Raw genomic sequence first — 18,579 nt, 5'->3', positions numbered from 1 at the left:
TGTAGACAAAGTAAACAAAGTGGCATAGTTAAAGTGGCTAGTGACATAAGGATGCAGTCGATGATCTAGAGTACAGTATATACGTATGCATATGAGATGAATAATGTAGGGTAAGTAACATTATATAAGGTAGCATTGTTTAAAGTGGCTAGTGATATATTTACATCATTTCCCATCAATTCCCATTATTAAAGTGGCTGGAGTTGGGTCAGTGTCAATGACAGTGTGTTGGCAGCAGCCACTCAATGTTAGTGGTGGCTGTTTAACAGTCTGATGGCCTTGAGATAGAAGCTGTTTTTCAGTCTCTCGGTCCCAGCTTTGATGCACCTGTACTGACCTCGCCTTCTGGATGATAGCGGGGTGAACAGGCAGTGGTTCGGGTGGTTGATGTCCTTGATGATCTTTATGGCCTTCCTGTAACATCGGGTGGTGTAGGTGTCCTGGAGGGCAGGTAGTTTGCCCCCCGGGGGGTGATGCGTTGTGCAGACCTCACTACCCTCTGGAGAGCCTTACGGTTGAGGGCGGAGCAGTTGCCGTACCAGGCGGTGATACAGCCCGCCAGGATGCTCTCGATTGTGCATCTGTAGAAGTTTGTGAGTGCTTTTGGTGACAAGCTGAATTTCTTCAGCCTCCTGAGGTTGAAGAGGCGCTGCTGCTGTCAGTGTGAGTGGACCAATTCAGTTTGTCTGTGATGTGTATGCCGAGGAACTTAAAACTTGCTACCCTCTCCACTACTGTTCCATCGATGTGGATAGAGGGGTGTTCCCTCTGCTGTTTCCTGAAGTCCACAATCATCTCCTTAGTTTTGTTGACGTTGAGTGTGAGGTTATTTTCCTGACACCACACTCCGAGGGCCCTCACCTCCTCCCGTCTCGTCGTTGTTGGTAATCAAGCCTACCACTGTTGTGTCGTCCGCAAACTTGATGATTGAGTTGGAGGCGTGCGTGGCCACGCAGTCGTGGGTGAACAGGGAGTACAGGAGAGGGCTCAGAACGCACCCTTGTGGGGCCCCCGTGTTGAGGATCAGCGGGGAGGAGATGTTGTTGCCTACCCTCACCACCTGGGGGCGGCCCGTCAGGAAGTCCAGTACCCAGTTGCACAGGGCGGGGTCGAGACCCAGGGTCTCGAGCTTGATGACGAGCTTGGAGGGTACTATGGTGTTGAATGCCGAGCTGTAGTCGATGAACAGCATTCTCACATAGGTATTCCTCTTGTCCAGGTGGGTTAGGGCAGTGTGCAGTGTGGTTGAGATTGCATCGTCTGTGGACCTATTTGGGCGGTAAGCAAATTGGAGTGGGTCTAGGGTGTCAGGTAGGGTGGAGGTGATATGGTCCTTGACTAGTCTCTCAAAGCACTTCATGATGACGGAAGTGAGTGCTACGGGGCGGTAGTCGTTTAGCTCAGTTACCTTAGCTTTCTTGGGAACAGGAACAATGGTGGCCCTCTTGAAGCATGTGGGAACAGCAGACTGGTATAGGGATTGATTGAATATGTCCGTAAACACACCGGCCAGCTGGTCTGCGCATGCTCTGAGGGCGCGGCTGGGGATGCCGTCTGGGCCTGGAGCCTTGCGAGGGTTAACACGTTTAAATGTCTTACTCACCTCGGCTGCAGTGAAGGAGAGACCGCATGTTTTCGTTGCAGGCCGTGTCAGTGGCACTGTATTGTCCTCAAAGCGGGCAAAAAAGTTATTTAGTCTGCCTGGGAGCAAGACATCCTGGTCCGTGACTGGGCTGGGTTTCTTCTTGTAGTCCGTGATTGACTGTAGACCCTGCCACATGCCTCTTGTGTCTGAGCCATTGAATTGAGATTCCACTTTGTCTCTGTACTGACGCTTAGCTTGTTTAATAGCCTTGCGGAGGGAATAGCTGCATTGTTTATATTCGGACATGTTACCAGACACCTTGCCCTGATTAAAAGCAGTGGTTCGCGCTTTCAGTTTCTTACACTGAGATGCAATGCCTTAGACCACTACGCCACTCAGGAGCCCGAAAGCTACTCATTATTATATATCATTATTACAAAATTATACGATTTTGGTTTTAGATGTCTGTTTTTTTGTCTGTATTAACTTCCAAAAAGTGGAGAGAGGAAATCGGATCATAAAATTACACTTTAGAGTCTACTTATTTGTTGTATTTTTTAAATTTAACTATGAAAGTTAGTTAAAGAACAAAGTCTTATTCCTCAATTTACTAACTGAATATAATTTATAGACTTAAAGATACAACTCAACCAACCATAACATTTACAGTTTCAAGAGCAGAACTTGAAATTCTGAACAGTTCTTTAATTTGGAGACCGTTCAATGTCCTTGAACACAGGAATCTGAATATCCCGCCTATGGAATGCCTCAGTGGCCGGAGACCATGTCTTCATCCGACGCTGCTGAACCCAGCCGTCTGATTGGCTTACACGGAAGGTGTCAAACTCCGAGAAGTGGCGCGGGTTTTGTATTTTATGCTCTACGGTGGCGGGAGATGAGAAGTTCCACTACTTTTGAGAATTAATCAAATTAGCTTAGTGGTTTGAGTTTATTTCTATCTCCAAATATCAAGCTTGCTTCGGGAGGAGAAGGACAACGCAAATGGATGATTTTGGGGTCTACGTTGTTTTGGGAGTGAATGATGCGCCCCTAAAGCTCCTATGGTAAATTATCTAACGTTAGCTAGCCAACCGTGTAACGAGAGTTATGCATCTTATTCGATACTAGATGGCTATTTATCGTAAATGTATCGCCTTTTCAAATGATGTGTTTGTTAATCGATAACACTAATGTGTGAGTTGCATGTTTTTCTAAATGCATTTAGCTAGCTATGCTATCACAAACTTCCATAATCACGCATGGTGCCGCAGTCAACGCTAGATTCTGGCATGGTTACCACCAACACATGAAGTCTTGTAAACATGTAGGAAAATGCATGATATAAAGTAGCTCAAGTGTAAGTGTTTTTGCACCAGCTAACTAGTTAAGTAATAGGTAGCGTTAAAGTAGTTCATATTTAACTCTCCTTTACAGTGCAAACGGGTCAGCCCAGTTTTCCGTTGCAGTACCACCGAGTTCCCAGCAGGTGGTGCTGTTTTCCAGGGGGCGATGGGGAGACAGGATCTGCGTCAACGCAGAACTCAACGACTCCGACAGAGTTCCAATCACCATAGGAAAACTGACACCTTATAATAGGTACGTTCCTGTATTTCCAGGGCCAGGACACGTTCAGAAAAACACAACGTCGAGGAAATGTCATGAAAAACAAAAATGCCTCCCTGACATGTAGCACAAGAAATCATTATATTCGTGACATTGCTATCTGAAAACGTTCCACAACATTTGCTTACTGAACGTGGCCCAGCGAGCTATGATGTAGACAATTACATGGAAGGATATTTTTGGGAATGTCCCACAATATAGCACACACACACACACACACTGACTGACTGACTTGTCCAAAGTGAAAGTTTATTTTGCATGTCTCCTGGACCAGTATTTGTCCATCCTGGTCCTGGGGACCCGAAGGAAAACAACTGAAATGTGCATCCTTTGTGTCTCCAGGTCCAGTATTGAGAACCACTGTCTTATAAGGTAATAGTGGGATGTAAAGTGTTGTAGTGTGATTGTCACATTATCTTGTTCCTGGTTCAGGTGTTTAACATGGGAGCAGTGGGAAGAGGAGAGCTGGACAGAGGGAGTGATGTTAACTGTCAGCTTGGAAGGAGGACACCTGGTGAGTGGATGGATGGACAAATGGGACAGAGGGAGTTGTTAACTGTCAGCTTGGAAGGAGGACACCGGAGGCGAGTTCAACAAGGCTTCTGTTTGCGGCAAACATGTTGCCAGAGTAACCATTTCAGTTGAACGAATTGAATAAACATTCCAAAGTGCTAGTGAAACATCAAACGGCTTTTTGTCAGGATTACCGTGGCTTTTAGCGACTTCAATCTAAAAATGATTTAGTGATTCCTATATAATGAACAAAAATATAAACACAACCATTTAAAATATTTTAAGAGTTGCAGTTCATATAGCAGGAAATCGGTCGATTTGAAATAGTTTCATTTGGCCCTAATCTATAGATTTCACATGACTGGGCAGGGGAGCTTCTCCAACGGTGGGATCATAGACCAACCCACTTGGCTGTCAGGCCCAATGTAGAGCCAGGCCCAGCCAATGTAGAGCCAGGCCCAGCCAATGTAGAGCCAGGCCCAGCCAATGTAGAGCCAGGCCCAGCCAATGTAGAGCCAGGCCCAGCCAATGTAGAGTCAGGCCCAGCCAATGTAGAGTCAGGCCCAGCCAATGTAGAGTCAGGCCCAGCCAATGTAGAGTCAGGCCCAGCCAATGTAGAGTCAGGCCCAGCCAATGTAGAGTCAGGCCCAGCCAATGTAGAGCCAGGCCCAGCCAATCAGAATACGTTTTTCCCCACAAAGTCTATTTCAGGAGTATGAGGAGTATTTCTGTCTGAAATAAAGACCTTGTGGGGAAAAAGTTATTTTGATTGGCAGTTTATAGTAGAGAAATTAACATTCAATTATCTGGCAACAGCTCTAGTAGACATTCCTGCAGTCAGCATGCCAATTGCACACTCCCTCAAATTGAGACATCTATGGCGTTGTGTGACACAACTGCACATTTTAGTGGCCTTCTATTGTCCCCAGCACAAGGTCCACCTGTGTAATGATCATGCTGTTATTAAATCAGCTTTTTGATATGCCACAACTGTGAGGTGGATGGATCATCTTGGAAAAGGAGAAATGCTCACTAACAGGGATGTAAACAGCATTTTACAGAAATAAGCTTTTTGGAATGGAACATTTCTCGATTAAAACATTTTAAAAATCAGCTCATGAAGCATGGGACCAACACTTTACATGTTGCCTTTATATTTTTGTTCAGTGTAAAGTCTACATCCAGTTGATTTATTGTTAAGCGGCAGTTTAAACAGACACTTACGTACGCTGCACGCTACCTTCTCCGACTGTTCGCTAACGCTAACAGTCACCGCTAACAAAATAACTAATGGACTATGTTAGTCAACGTTCACAAACTTTTCCCCTTGTTCAACGCACCTCCTGAGGAGTACTGCCTAAACTACTATGGTATCTATAGAGATGGAGAAAGTGGGATGGTGAGAGAAATTAAATCAGGAATTATTTATCTGTATCTTATAGAGTGGCAGGAATACCATCTCTAAACCAGAGCATGCAGATATACACAACTATGTATTACATTTGAGACGATCCAAACAACGATGGACTTGACTCTTGTATGTTCTACAGGCCAAAGGGGATATGATGAACCTTGACCTCACTCTGTCCATGAAGGAGTACACCCCAGAGGTGAGATCCACACGCCTGGCTCGTCACAGTCCTTCTAGGGCAAGTGTATATTAAAGGGTACACATTGTAGTTGTTTCCCTGGCGCTAAAACACCCGAGTCCACGATGTAAAGGTTTGATGATGAGTGGATGAAGGTGTGTAGTGTGCTAGAGTTTAAGAACTAAAATGGGCAGCCCTTTGGGGAGCAGTTCAACATGGCTCGGGAAGTTCTTCCACACCAGTGAATGTTGGGGAAAGGAGAGGACGCCATCTTGAATTTCAAAAGAGATGAGCCCATTGTTACTTTAGAACCTCGTTCTATAAAATTTGTCACTCAAAGGTAGAGTCGGCATTGCACGAAGTAGACTGCAATATCGGGCTCACGTCCAAAGTTTCTGCAGTTCACCCTGCTTGTGGCAACGTCATTACTGAGTCAGTTTAACTTCTTCCATTCTGTCCTTTCTCCTCCCTCTTTCCTCTCCCCCTCTCTCCTCCCTCTCTCCTCTTTCCTCCCCTCTCCTCTTTCCTCCCTCTCTCTTTCCTCCCTCTCTCTTCCTCCCTCTCTCTCTTTCCTCCCTCTCTCTTCTTTCCTCCCTCTCTCTTCTTTCCTCCCTCTCCTCTTTCCTCCCTCTTTCCTCCCTCTCTCCTCTTTCCTCCCTCTTTCCTCCCGCTCTCCTCTTTCCTCCCCCTCTCTCTCCTTCCTCTTTCCTCCCCCTCTCTTTCCTTCCTCTTTCCTCCCTCTTTCCTCCCCCTCTCTCCTCCCTCTTCTATTCCAGAGCGCTGGGGCCCCTTCCCCTGTTAGGGAGGGGAAGAGAAAGAGGGGACAAACGGGGGAAGATGTTGAGGAAGAGAACAGAGGGAAGGAGAACACGTGTCCCATCGAAGTGGTGTCGTCATTTTCAGAGAAGTCAACCCCCCTCAGAAAGGTCAGAGGTCAGAGCAGAGGAGGTCAGACCAGACTGTTCCTCCAGAGTGAGGGTCAGGAAGGTGCGGGTCTCACCCCTCAGAACACTCCTCCACCGAGGGGCAAGGGTAGACCGGCCAAGACACCCACTACACAGACTGGTGAGTTAACGTGTGTGTGTGTGTGTGTGTGTGTGTATAAAGGCTAGATTATTGTGTGTAGACTGCCAACCAGTGTATTGACCCCGGTGCCTCCTCATCGATACAGCCCCATTGGTCAACCCGTCGGGCCGCTGGGGTCAGAGCCTGTGCCCCATCGACCCCCAGACAGCCATTCTGATTGGAGGCCAGGGATCCAGGATGCAGTTCTGCAAGGACCCCATGTGGAAGCTGTGCACTGGTGAGTTCACCTTAAGACAGGGTTATACAGTTGAAGTTAACATACACATTAGCCAAATACATTTAAAAACTCTGTTTTTCACAATTCCTTGACTTTTAATCCTAGTAAAAAATGTCCTGTCTTAAGTCTGTTAGGATCACCACTTTATTTTGAGATTGTGAAATGTCAGAATAATAGTCAAGAGTGATTTATTTCAGCTTTTATTTCTTTCATCACATTCCCAGGGGGTCAGAGGTTTACATACACTCAATTAGTATTTGGTAGCATTGCCTTTCAATTGTTTAACTTGGGTCAAGCGTTTCGGGTAGCCTTCCACAAGCTTCCCACAATAAGTTGGGTGAATTTTGGCCCATTCCTCCTGACAGAGCTGGTGTAACTGAGTCAGGTGTGTAGGCCTCCTTGCTCGCACACACTTTTTCAGTTCTACCCACACATTTTCTATTGGATTGAGGTCAGGGCTTTGTGATGGCCATTCCAATACCTTGACTTTGTTGTCCTTAAGCCATTTTGCCACAACTTTGTAAGTATGCCTGGGGTCATTGTCCATTTGGAAGAACCATTTGCGTCCAAGCTTTAACTTCCTGACTGATGTCTTGAGCTGTTGCTTCAATTTACTCATATCATTTTCCTACCTCATGATGCCATCTATTTTGTGAAGTGCACCAGTCCCCCCTGCAGCAAAGCACCCCACAACATGATGCTGCCACCCCCATGCTTCACGGTTAGGATGGTGTTCTTAAGCTTACAAGCCTCCCCCTTTTTCCTCCAAACATAACGATGGTCATTATGACCAAACAGTTCTATTTTTGTTTCATCAGACCAGAGGACATTTCTCCAAAAAGTACGATCTTTGTCCCCATGTTCAGTTGCAAACCGTAGTCTGGCTTTTTTATGGCGGTTTTGGAGCAGTGGCTTCTTCCTTGCTGAGCGGCCTTTCAGGTGATGTCGATATAGGACTTGTTTTAATGTGGATGTAGATACTTTTGTACCCGTTTCCTCCAGCATCTTCACAAGGTCTTTTGCTGTTCTGGGATTGATTTGCACCTTTCGCACCAAAGTACGTTCATCTCTAGGAGACAGAACGTGTCTCCTTCCTGAGCGGTATGATGGCTGCGTGGTCCCATGGTGTTAATACTTGCGTACTATTGTCAAATCAAATCCAAAACAAATTTTATTTGTCACATACACATGGTTAGCAGATGTTAATGCGAGTGTAGCGAAATGCTTGTGCTTCTAGTTCCGACAATGCAGTGATAACCAACAAGTAATCTAACTAACAATTCCAAAACTACTGTCTTATACACAGTGTAAGGGGATAAGGAATATGTACATAAGGATATATGAATGAGTGATGGTACAGAGCAGCATACAGTAGATGGTATCGAGTACAGTATATACATATGAGATGAGTATGTAGACAAAGTGGCATAGTTAAAGTGGCTAGTGACATAAGAATGCAGTCGATGATCTAGAGTACAGTATATACATATGCATATGAGATTAATAATGTAGGGTAAGTAACATTATATAAGGTAGCATTGTTTAAAGTGGCTAGTGATATATTTACATCATTTCCCATCAATTCCCATTATTAAAGTGGCTGGAGTTGGGTCAGTGTCAATGACAGTGTGTTGGCAGCAGCCACTCAATGTTAGTGGTGGCTGTTTAACAGTCTGATGGCCTTGAGATAGAAGCTGTTTTTCAGTCTCTCGGTCCCAGCTTTGATGCACCTGTACTGACCTCGCCTTCTGGATGATAGCGGGGTGAACAGGCAGTGGTTCGGGTGGTTGATGTCCTTGATGATCTTTATGGCCTTCCTGTAACATCGGGTGGTGTAGGTGTCCTGGAGGGCAGGTAGTTTGCCCCCGGTGATGCGTTGTGCAGACCTCACTACCCTCTGGAGAGCCTTACGGTTGAGGGCGGAGCAGTTGCCGTACCAGGCGGTGATACAGCCCGCCAGGATGCTCTCGATTGTGCATCTGTAGAAGTTTGTGAGTGCTTTTGGTGACAAGCCGAATTTCTTCAGCCTCCTGAGGTTGAAGAGGCGCTGCTGCGCCTTCTTCACGATGCTGTCTGTGTGAGTGGACCAATTCAGTTTGTCTGTGATGTGTATGCCGAGGAACTTAAAACTTGCTACCCTCTCCACTACTGATCCATCGATGTGGATAGGGGGGTGTTCCCTCTGCTGTTTCCTGAAGTCCACAATCATCTCCTTAGTTTTGTTGACGTTGAGTGTGAGGTTATTTTCCTGACACCACACTCCGAGGGCCCTCACCTCCTCCCTGTAGGCCGTCTCGTCGTTGTTGGTAATCAAGCCTACCACTGTTGTGTCGTCCGCAAACTTGATGATTGAGTTGGAGGCGTGCGTGGCCACGCAGTCGTGGGTGAACAGGGAGTACAGGAGAGGGCTCAGAACGCACCCTTGTGGGGCCCCGTGTTGAGGATCAGCGGGGAGGAGATGTTGTTGCCTACCCTCACCACCTGGGGGCGGCCCGTCAGGAAGTCCAGTACCCAGTTGCACAGGGCGGGGTCGAGACCCAGGGTCTCGAGCTTGATGACGAGCTTGGAGGGTACTATGGTGTTGAATGCCGAGCTGTAGTCGATGAACAGCATTCTCACATAGGTATTCCTCTTGTCCATGTGGGTTAGGGCAGTGTGCAGTGTGGTTGAGATTGCATCGTCTGTGGACCTATTTGGGCGGTAAGCAAATTGGAGTGGGTCTAGGGTGTCAGGTAGGGTGGAGGTGATATGGTCCTTGACTAGTCTCTCAAAGCACTTCATGATGACGGAAGTGAGTGCTACGGGGGCGGTAGTCGTTTAGCTCAGTTACCTTAGCTTCCTTGGGAACAGGAACAATGGTGGCCCTCTTGAAGCATGTGGGAACAGCAGACTGGTATAGGGATTGATTGAATATGTCCGTAAACACACCGGCCAGCTGGTCTGCGCATGCTCTGAGGGCGCGGCTGGGGATGCCGTCTGGGCCTGCAGCCTTGCGAGGGTTAACACGTTTAAATGTCTTACTCACCTCGGCTGCAGTGAAGGAGAGACCGCATGTTTTCGTTGCAGGCCGTGTCAGTGGCACTGTATTGTCCTCAAAGCGGGCAAAAAGTTATTTAGTCTGCCTGGGAGCAAGACATCCTGGTCCGTGACTGGGCTGGGTTTCTTCTTGTAGTCCGTGATTGACTGTAGACCCTGCCACATGCCTCTTGTGTCTGAGCCATTGAATTGAGATTCCACTTTGTCTCTGTACTGACGCTTAGCTTGTTTAATAGCCTTGCGGAGGGAATAGCTGCATTGTTTATATTCGGACATATTACCAGACACCTTGCCCTGATTAAAAGCAGTGGTTCGCGCTTTCAGTTTCACGCGAATGCTGCCATCAATCCACGGTTTCTGGTTAGGGAATGTTTTTATCGTTGCTATGGGAACGACATCTTCGACGCACGTTCTAATGAACTCGCACACCGAATCAGCGTATTCGTCAATATTTCCATCTGACGCAATACGAAACATGTCCCAGTCCACGTGATGGAAGCAGTCTTGGAGTGTGGAGTCAGCTTGGTCTGACCAGCGTTGGACAGACCTCAGCGTGGGAGCCTCTTGTTTTAGTTTCTGCCTGTAGGCAGGGATCAGCAAAATGGAGTCGTGGTCAGCTTTTCCGAAAGGGGGGCGGGGGCAGGGCCCCGCCCCCCTTTGTACAGATGTTTGTACAGATGAATGTGGTATCTTCAGGCGTTTGGGAATTGCTCGTAAGGATGAACCAGACTTGTGAAGGTCTACATTTTTTTTTTTTTTTCTGAGGTCTTTGCTGATTTCTTTTGATTTTCCCATGATGTCAAGCAAAGAGGCACTGAGTTTGAAGGTAGGCCTTGAAATACATCCACGGGTAACGTCCAATTGACTCAAATTATGTCAATCAGCCTATCAGAAGCTTCTAAAGCCATGACATCACTGTCTGGAATTTTCCAAGCTGTTTAAAGGCACAGTCAACTTAATGAATGTAAACTTCTGACCCACTGGAATTGTGATACAGTGAAATAATCTGTCTGTAAACAATTGTTGGAAAAATTACTTGTGTCATGCACAAAGTAGATGTCCTAACCGACTTGCCAAAACTATAGTTTGTTAACAAGAAATTTGTGGAGTGGTTGAAAAACAAGTTTTAATGACTCCAACCTAAGTGTATGTAAACTTCCGACTTCAGCTATATATCCTCACCTCAATACCAATAACAGAGCCGTAATGGATGGTGTATATAGCCCCCTGTCGATACCAATAACAGAGCCGTAATGGATGGTGTATATATCCCCCTGTCGATACCAATAACAGCCGTAATGGAGGGTGTATATAGCCCCCTGTCGATACCAATAACAGAGCCGTAATGGAGGGTGTACAGAGCCCCCTGTCGATACCAATAACAGAGCCGTAATGGAGGGTGTATAGAGCCCCCTGTCGATACCAATAACAGAGCCGTAATGGAGGATGTATAGAGCCCCCTGTCGATACCAATAACAGAGCCGTAATGGAGGGTGTATAGAGCCCCCTGTCGATACCAATAACAGAGCCGTAATGAAGGGTGTATAGAGCCCCCTGTCGATACCAATAACAGAGCCGTAATGGAGGGTGTATAGAGCCCCCTGTCGATACCAATAACAGAGCCGTAATGGAGGGTGTATAGAGCCCCCTGTCGATACCAATAACAGAGCCGTAATGGAGGGTGTATAGAGCCCCCTGTCGATACCAATAACAGAGCCGTAATGGAGGGTGTATAGAGCCCCCTGTCGATACCAATAACAGAGCCGTAATGGATGGTACAAGGCCTTCAGGAAGTGTTTCCTATTTCCTCATTTTGTTGTTGCAGCCTGAATTTAAATGTGATTTACGTTTAGATGTCACTGATCTACAGCCAATTCCCCGTGATATCAAAGTAGAATTTAGTTGTTTAGAAATTTGTTTATATATATATATATGAAAAGCTGAAATGTCTAAGTATTCTACCTCTGTTATGGCCTAAATAGAGTAGAAATGTGCTTCACAAGTTGGATGGACTCCCTCTATGTGCAGTAATAGTGTTTAACATGATTTGTTTTAATGACGACCTCATCTCTGTACCCCACACAAAGTTCCTCAGTCAAGCAATGCATTTCAAACACATGCAACCACAAAGACCAGGGAGGTTTTCCAATGCCTCGCAACGAAGGGCATCCAATCTTGTAGATGACTAAAAAAAATAAAAGCAGACATTGAATATCCCTTTGAGCCTGGTGATGTTAGTCATTACACTTTGGATGGTGTATCAATACACCCAGTCACTACAAAGATACAGGCGTCCTTCATCACTAATTTGCCAGAGAGGAAGGAAACCACTCAGGGATTTCACCATGAGGCCAATGGTGACTGTTAAACAGTTAGTTCTCTCCTATCACAGCCATTAAACACTGAGGATGGATCAACAACCTTGTAGTTACTACACAATACTAACCTAAAGGACAGGGTGATCAGGAGGAAGCCTTTACACAACCCTGTATTCCTAAACATGCATCCTGTTTGCAATAAGGCACTAAAGTAATATTGCCAAAAAATGTGGCAAAGAAACTTACTTATTGTCCAGAATACAAAGCATTATCTTCTGGGAAAATCCAACACAACACATCATTGAGTACCATTTCATATTTTCAAGCTTGGTGGTGGCTGCATCATGTTATGGGAATGCTTGTGATCGGCAAGGACTAGGGAGTTTATTTTAAAAAAAAATATAAAAAAAAATAAGGATAAGAAGAAACTGAATAGTGTTCAGCACACTAGAGGAAAACCTGGTTCTGTCTGCTTTCCAACAGACGCTGGGAGACATTCACCTTTCAGCAGAACACTAACCTAAAACACAAGGCCAAATATACACCGGAGTTGCTTACCAAGACAACGTTGTATGTTCCTGAGTGGACTAGTTACGGTTTTGAATTAAATCAGCTTAATTCTATAGCAAAACTTAAAAATGGCTGTATAATAATGATCAACAACCCACTTGACAGCATTTTAAGTTTAAAAATAAATAATTAACCAATATTGAGCAAAGCTCTCCCTAAAAAGATTCACAGGTGTAAATTGCTGTCAAAGATGATTCTAACGTGTTTTGACCTGGGCGGTTGAATACTTATCTATTCAAGAGCTATTTGTGTTTTTATTAATCATTGTATATATATTTTTTTTAGATGTTTGAATTTCTTTCACTGACAAGAGTATTTTGTGTAGATTGTTGACAAAAATTTTTTACAATTAAATCCATTTTAATCCCACGTCGTAACAACAAAATGTGAAAAATGTCAGGGGGTGTGATTACTTTCTGAAGACACTAGCTGTGTTTTTCTTGTACTTTGGATCTTCGTTTTTAATTGGTTCACTTGACACCCTCACTTCCTTTTTTTGTCGACCCTTCAGAGGACATGTCATGGGTTCCCGCGGAGACGCTGGCAGAAGGCCCCACCCCCGAGGCCCGGATTGGCCATACTGCGACCTACGACCCTGATTCCAAAAGAATCTTTGTGTTCGGGGGTTCTAAGAACAAAAAGTGGTTCAACGACGTTCACATCCTAGATACACAGAGCTGGAAGTGGAGCACAGTGGAGGTGAGACTGGACACATACACCTAATGATCCGGGACTGGATAGGTGTAAGCTTGCATCTGTGCAAATGTAATAACATGAATGATCTTTCTACCCTCTCCTTCTCTCCACCCCCCCCTTCTCCCTCTCCAGGCCCAGGGAAAAGTACCTCCATTAGCCTATCACAGCTGCAGCATGTTTCGGGGTGAACTATTTGTCTTGGGAGGGGTGTTCCCTCGCCCTCACCCTGAACCCGACGGCTGCAGTGACTCCCTCTACATCTTCGACCCACATCTCTCCATTTGGTACCAGCCCATCGTCACAGGCGACAAGCCCGCCCCCCGCTCAGGGTGAGATGGACGGATCCAAACCGAAAACGCTTCAGACCATTAGTTAGAAAGAGCGCTCCTCTTTCTAACTCTTGATTCACATCCACATGGGTAGCCTGGGCTCAGATCTGATTCACATCCACATGGGTAGCCTGGGCTCAGATCTGATTCGCATCCACATGGGTAGCCTGGGCTCAGATCTGATTCACATCCACATGGGTAGCCTGGGCTCAGATCTGATTCACATCCACATGGGTAGCCTGGGCTCAGATCTGATTCACATCCACATGGGTAGCCTGGGCTCAAATCTGTTTGGCCTCTTGTCAAAATCCATTGCCTATTGTCAAACCAAACATGACAATAGGAAGTAGGTACGATGGCACAAACAGACTGGCAGCTAATACCTGGGTTGATTTTTAGCAAGTTAGAGCGCAGATTAGCTGTACAAATAACTTCTATAGTACAGATCAGAGGATTACCCTCATTTTCTCTCCCTCTTGCCTCCTTCGCTCCCTTTTCTCTCTCTCTCTAACTCTCTCTCACATTGACATGGCAAGTTCATTATTACTTACATTGTCAAAGTATACATATCGAAAAAATAATATATATTTCTATATAAATAAATGGTGGGACCAACAGCAATAATAATAGTAGTAGTGGACATGGGATGACCTCTCTCTCTCCCCCTCTCTCTCTCTCCCCCTCTCTCTCTCCCCCTCTCTCTCCCCCTCTCTCTCTCTCTCTCTCTCCTCTCTCTCTCCCTCTCTCCCCCTCTCTCTCTCCCCCTCTCTCTCTCTTCTCCCCCTCTCTCTCCACCTCTCTCCCCATCTCTCTCTCTCTTCTCCCCTCTCTCTCCACCTCTCTCCCCCTCTCTCTCTACCTCCCCCCCCCTCTCTCTCCAGTCACTCGGCCTGCGTTACCCAGGGGAAGATCTATGTGTTCGGAGGCTGGGACACTCCACTCTGTTTCAACGACATGTACATGCTTGACCTGGGTAAGAGACACAGGCTTGTTTGTCCAGTAGGTCTGTGTGTGGTGAGACTTTCCTCCCTAACTGCCATTTAGTTTACTCTTCATGGCCCTCCAGCTTGTCTGAGGGTCTGCGACACAATTGGCCGGTTAGTTATTAGAGGGAAGGCATTGGAGGACTAACATTTTAAATGAGATTGTCTTTGTTTATTTAATTATTAGTCACTGTTTATTTAATATTAGTCACTGTATCTTTATTGATTTATGGATCCCAACACTCCCTGGAAAACAGAGGCAAGTGTTGCTTAATGGACAATCCTGACTAAAGTGAATGGATTGTTTTCAGGACTGATGGAGTTTTCATCTGTTCAGACCAATGGATCACCTCCCTCTCCTCGCAGGTATGACTAAAGAACTAACTAATACACAAGAATGTAGGTTACAGAAACCGTTTAAAGACTCAATGTGTCTCATAATTCAGACAGACATCTTTTATTGATCCTTTAATGTAAATTGAACCCTTTTAACCCAGGAAGTGCCATTGAATCGCTCTCTTATTATATTAAGGGATAACCTGTAATCGATACAGTGCTTTGTCTGTCTTCATAAATGTTTTCTGCCTTTGGAGACTGCTGCTCCTCACTATGAAAGTTGTAACGGAGCAGGACACGTTACATGGATGTGTGTGTTACAGCTGGCATGGTTGTGTGCTACTCTCTGACTGTACGTTTGTGGTCCACGGGGGATACAATGGGAACCAGGCCCTCAATGACACCTTTACCTTCAACACAGGTCAGACACACACACACACCCTGCTTCTCACCACACACACACACACACACCCTGCTTCTCGCCACACACACTCCTCCAGAACCAGGCCCTCAATGACACCTTTACCTTCAACACAGGTCAGACACACACACACACCCTGCTTCTCGCCACACACACTCCCTGCTTCTCGCCACACACACTCCTCCAGAACCAGGCCCTCAATGACACCTTTACCTTCAACACAGGTCAGACACACACACACACACCCTCCTCCAGAACCAGGCCCTCAATGACACCTTTACCTTCAACACAGGTCAGACACACACACACACCCTGCTTCTCGCCACACACACTGCCTCCAGAACCAGGCCCTCAATGACACCTTTACCTTCAACACAGGTTCAACACAGGTCAGACACACACACACACACACACCCTGCTTCTCGCCACACACACTCCTCCAGAACCAGGCCCTCAATGACACCTTTACCTTCAACACAGGTCAGACACACACACACACACACCCTGCTTCTCGCCACACACACTCCTCCAGAACCAGGCCCTCAATGACACCTTTACCTTCAACACAGGTCAGACACACACACACACCCTGCTTCTCGCCACACACACAGAACCAGGCCCTCAATGCTTTACCTTCAACACAGGTCAGACACACACACACACCCTGCTTCCTGCTTCTCGCCACACACACTCCTCCAGAACCAGGCTCTAAACACTGTGTGTGTGTGTTGCAGACACCAACACCTGGACTGAACTGGTTCACCCACAGCTCTCCGTGTCCAGAGCTGGACATTCCATCATCACCATGGCGCTAGCCAATCAAAACCTTTCATTCAAGGATGACGGCAAAGAAGGAAACTCCGACCGTACCCCCAAAACCCTGCTGGTATTTGGAGGGGGCGACAACGAGGGGAACTTCTATTCCGACCTGACGACCCTGACTGTCGCTGAACTGCTGGACCAGAAGTAATGCTGTGTTCATAACCAATTGGGAATTTACCCACGTACACCTGGGAAAAATCCACTTGAAGGCCTCTCCAAAAGGTCATTACTGGTGGGACACTTGTATATTATCCCTGAGCTCCGACTTCTCTCACATTCTGACCTCCCTTAAGTAAGGAAATGACCCCAATAACCGCAATTTCGGCAGCTAAACGCAATAACTAAACATTATTTATAAAAAGCTATCTATTCATGTTTTTTTAATTTTTTTTACCACTATCATTTGTTTGTGAGCATGATAACAGTACTTATAGTTTTGTGGTTGACGCAGCTTGTTTGCCATTAGCCAATCAAAGTTCAAACCAGTTGGATTTATTCACGTGCTATTTACATTTAAGTCATTTAGCAGACGCTCTTATCCAGAGCGACTTACAAATTGGTGCATTCACCTTATGACATCCAGTGGAACAGCCACTTTACAATAGTGCATCTAAATATTTTAAGGGGGTGAGAAGGATTAATTTATCCTATCCTAGGTATTCCTTAAAGAGGTGGGGTTTCAGGTGTCTCCGGAAGGTGGTGATTGACTCCGCTGTCCTGGCGTCGTGAGGGAGTTTGTTCCACCATTGGGGGGCCAGAGCAGCGAACAGTTTTGACTGGGCTGAGCGGGAACTGTACTTCCTCACTTGGTTATGAACACAACATAAACCACATGAGTGGAATCCTAAATGGCACCCTATTCCCTAATATAGTGCACTACTTTGGACCAGGGCTCTATGGAACCCTATTCCCTATATAGTGCACTACTTTGGACCAGGGATCTATGGAACCCTATTCCCTATATAGTGCACTACTTTGGACCAGGGCTCTGGCCCCACACACAGCCCCTATGGGTGTAATTAGAGAAATCTCACAGATCTTCAAAGTCTGACGTTTTCACGTCATTAGAAACAGGAAGGGCTAGTCGTTTGTTTTCAAATGTCTATCAGGGTGATGAGGGAATGGTCAGACTGATGTTATTGATACATTTAAAACATGTATACTTTCCAGGAAATATGTATTTCTGTAGTGCACTGCTTTTGACCAGAGCCCTATGTAGGGAATGGGTTGCCGTTTTGGAACTCAAGCCGTCTGGGTCGTGTTCATCAGTGCCCACTGTAGCAAAACTGCAATAGAAAATGAGGGTTCCTTATTGGACAAATTACGGTAGTTCTATTTTGGACAGTTTGGTTCCTATTGAATACAACCCTGGGGTTTATAAAGTGAGGATTTATGGATTGACTGAACCCTTTTGCACTTCAAGTGCAGTGTTTTATATAATTATTTTGGTCAGCCTAGAGGTGTGACGTGTGTACAAGCTGCTTATTATATTTAATATTTTTAACTTTAGATGGTCATTAACCATAGTGGAACTGAAGCATAATTTGAAGCCGGGTTGCCAGTCTGTTTCTGCTCACTTGCCAATTGAATTCCATAACTCAATCGGACTGGGAAAGCAGGTTGTAGACTTTAAAAAAAACTTTAAAACTTAGTCATAGAAATAATGTTTTTTTTTCTTCCTACGTTCCAATTATTATGTTTTTTTTAAAGCTACCCAAGTTCTGTGTCTCAGGTACTCATTCTAATTAGACTGATTCTTTTATCAGCCGATATTGGCCTTTTCAACGCTATATCGATATGGGCTGAGAAACTATATTCAATGAATAGGATGTGGAGGAATCTTATCTGGACACTTGTGACCATTCTCATGATGTCACAATGTATGAAATCAATGTTTTGAAGCTTAATTATTTGACAATTGCTCTTTTTTGAATGACAATTTTGAGAATTCTGTGATTTTTTTTTTTTTTTTTTTTTCATTTTCCCCATTGTATAACAAATATATCGTCAGGTTTATTGGTATGGATCTAGTTTCAAAATGGTGTTGCTTTCATTTCTTAGGCAGATTTTTTTATTTTTTTTTTATACATTCATGCTGAATAAACTGAAAGATACTAAAAGATACTCCCTTGTATAGTCTTAAAGAGAATGACGCATAGCAGGCTGATTCGTGTAGCCTAGACTTGAGATGGCTATAGATCTATTACAATGGCCTCTGCTGAGAGACGAGTCAATAGCATCATGTTTTTCCTCTCTCCTTTGTAGAAGGTGGTCCAAGTTCCTTCCCCTCTGACATTTTTTTTCAATGGGTTTTGAAAAAGTGTTGAGTAGAGGAGATGCACGGAATTGAGGAAATATGAATTGAGAAAGTCTGTTTGGAGACATATCTTAGCTATGCGTGAGTAGGTAGCTATATGACAGTTGTGGTATGTGTATTTTGAAGAGAACCTACTGC

General features: G+C 45.3%; 1 protein-coding gene across 1 annotated transcript; it reads left to right on the top strand.

Moving 5' to 3' along the window:
• The first annotated feature begins 2,223 nt into the window (after window positions 1-2,223).
• krcp (kelch repeat-containing protein) lies at window positions 2,224-16,748 on the top strand. The gene is made up of 12 exons (XM_029674140.2): window positions 2,224-2,649; window positions 3,020-3,181; window positions 3,641-3,722; window positions 5,272-5,331; window positions 6,087-6,375; window positions 6,482-6,613; window positions 13,049-13,236; window positions 13,366-13,562; window positions 14,444-14,535; window positions 14,857-14,911; window positions 15,205-15,302; window positions 16,037-16,748. Exons 1-12 carry the CDS (start codon window positions 2,588-2,590, stop codon window positions 16,270-16,272), a joined length of 1,653 nt encoding a protein of 550 aa, XP_029530000.1. The 5' UTR covers window positions 2,224-2,587; the 3' UTR covers window positions 16,273-16,748.
• Window positions 16,749-18,579: the final 1,831 nt, after the last annotated feature.

Source organism: Oncorhynchus nerka, linkage group LG12 (assembly GCF_034236695.1).
Source record: "Oncorhynchus nerka isolate Pitt River linkage group LG12, Oner_Uvic_2.0, whole genome shotgun sequence".
Lineage (NCBI taxonomy): Eukaryota > Metazoa > Chordata > Actinopteri > Salmoniformes > Salmonidae > Oncorhynchus > Oncorhynchus nerka.
Note: the sequence above shows the minus strand (reverse complement) of the source record. Positions and strands in the feature narration are given on the sequence as shown.

Excerpts from the sequence above, each read along its gene's own strand:
- krcp (XM_029674140.2), top strand. The coding sequence starts at position 2,588 with ATGGATGATTTTGGGGTCTACGTTGTTTTGGGAGTGAATGATGCGCCC. Across the intron at positions 3,182-3,640 it reads AAACTGACACCTTATAATAG|GTGTTTAACATGGGAGCAGT; the intron begins GTACGTTCCTGT and ends TTCCTGGTTCAG. Across the intron at positions 6,614-13,048 it reads CATGTGGAAGCTGTGCACTG|AGGACATGTCATGGGTTCCC; the intron begins GTGAGTTCACCT and ends TCGACCCTTCAG.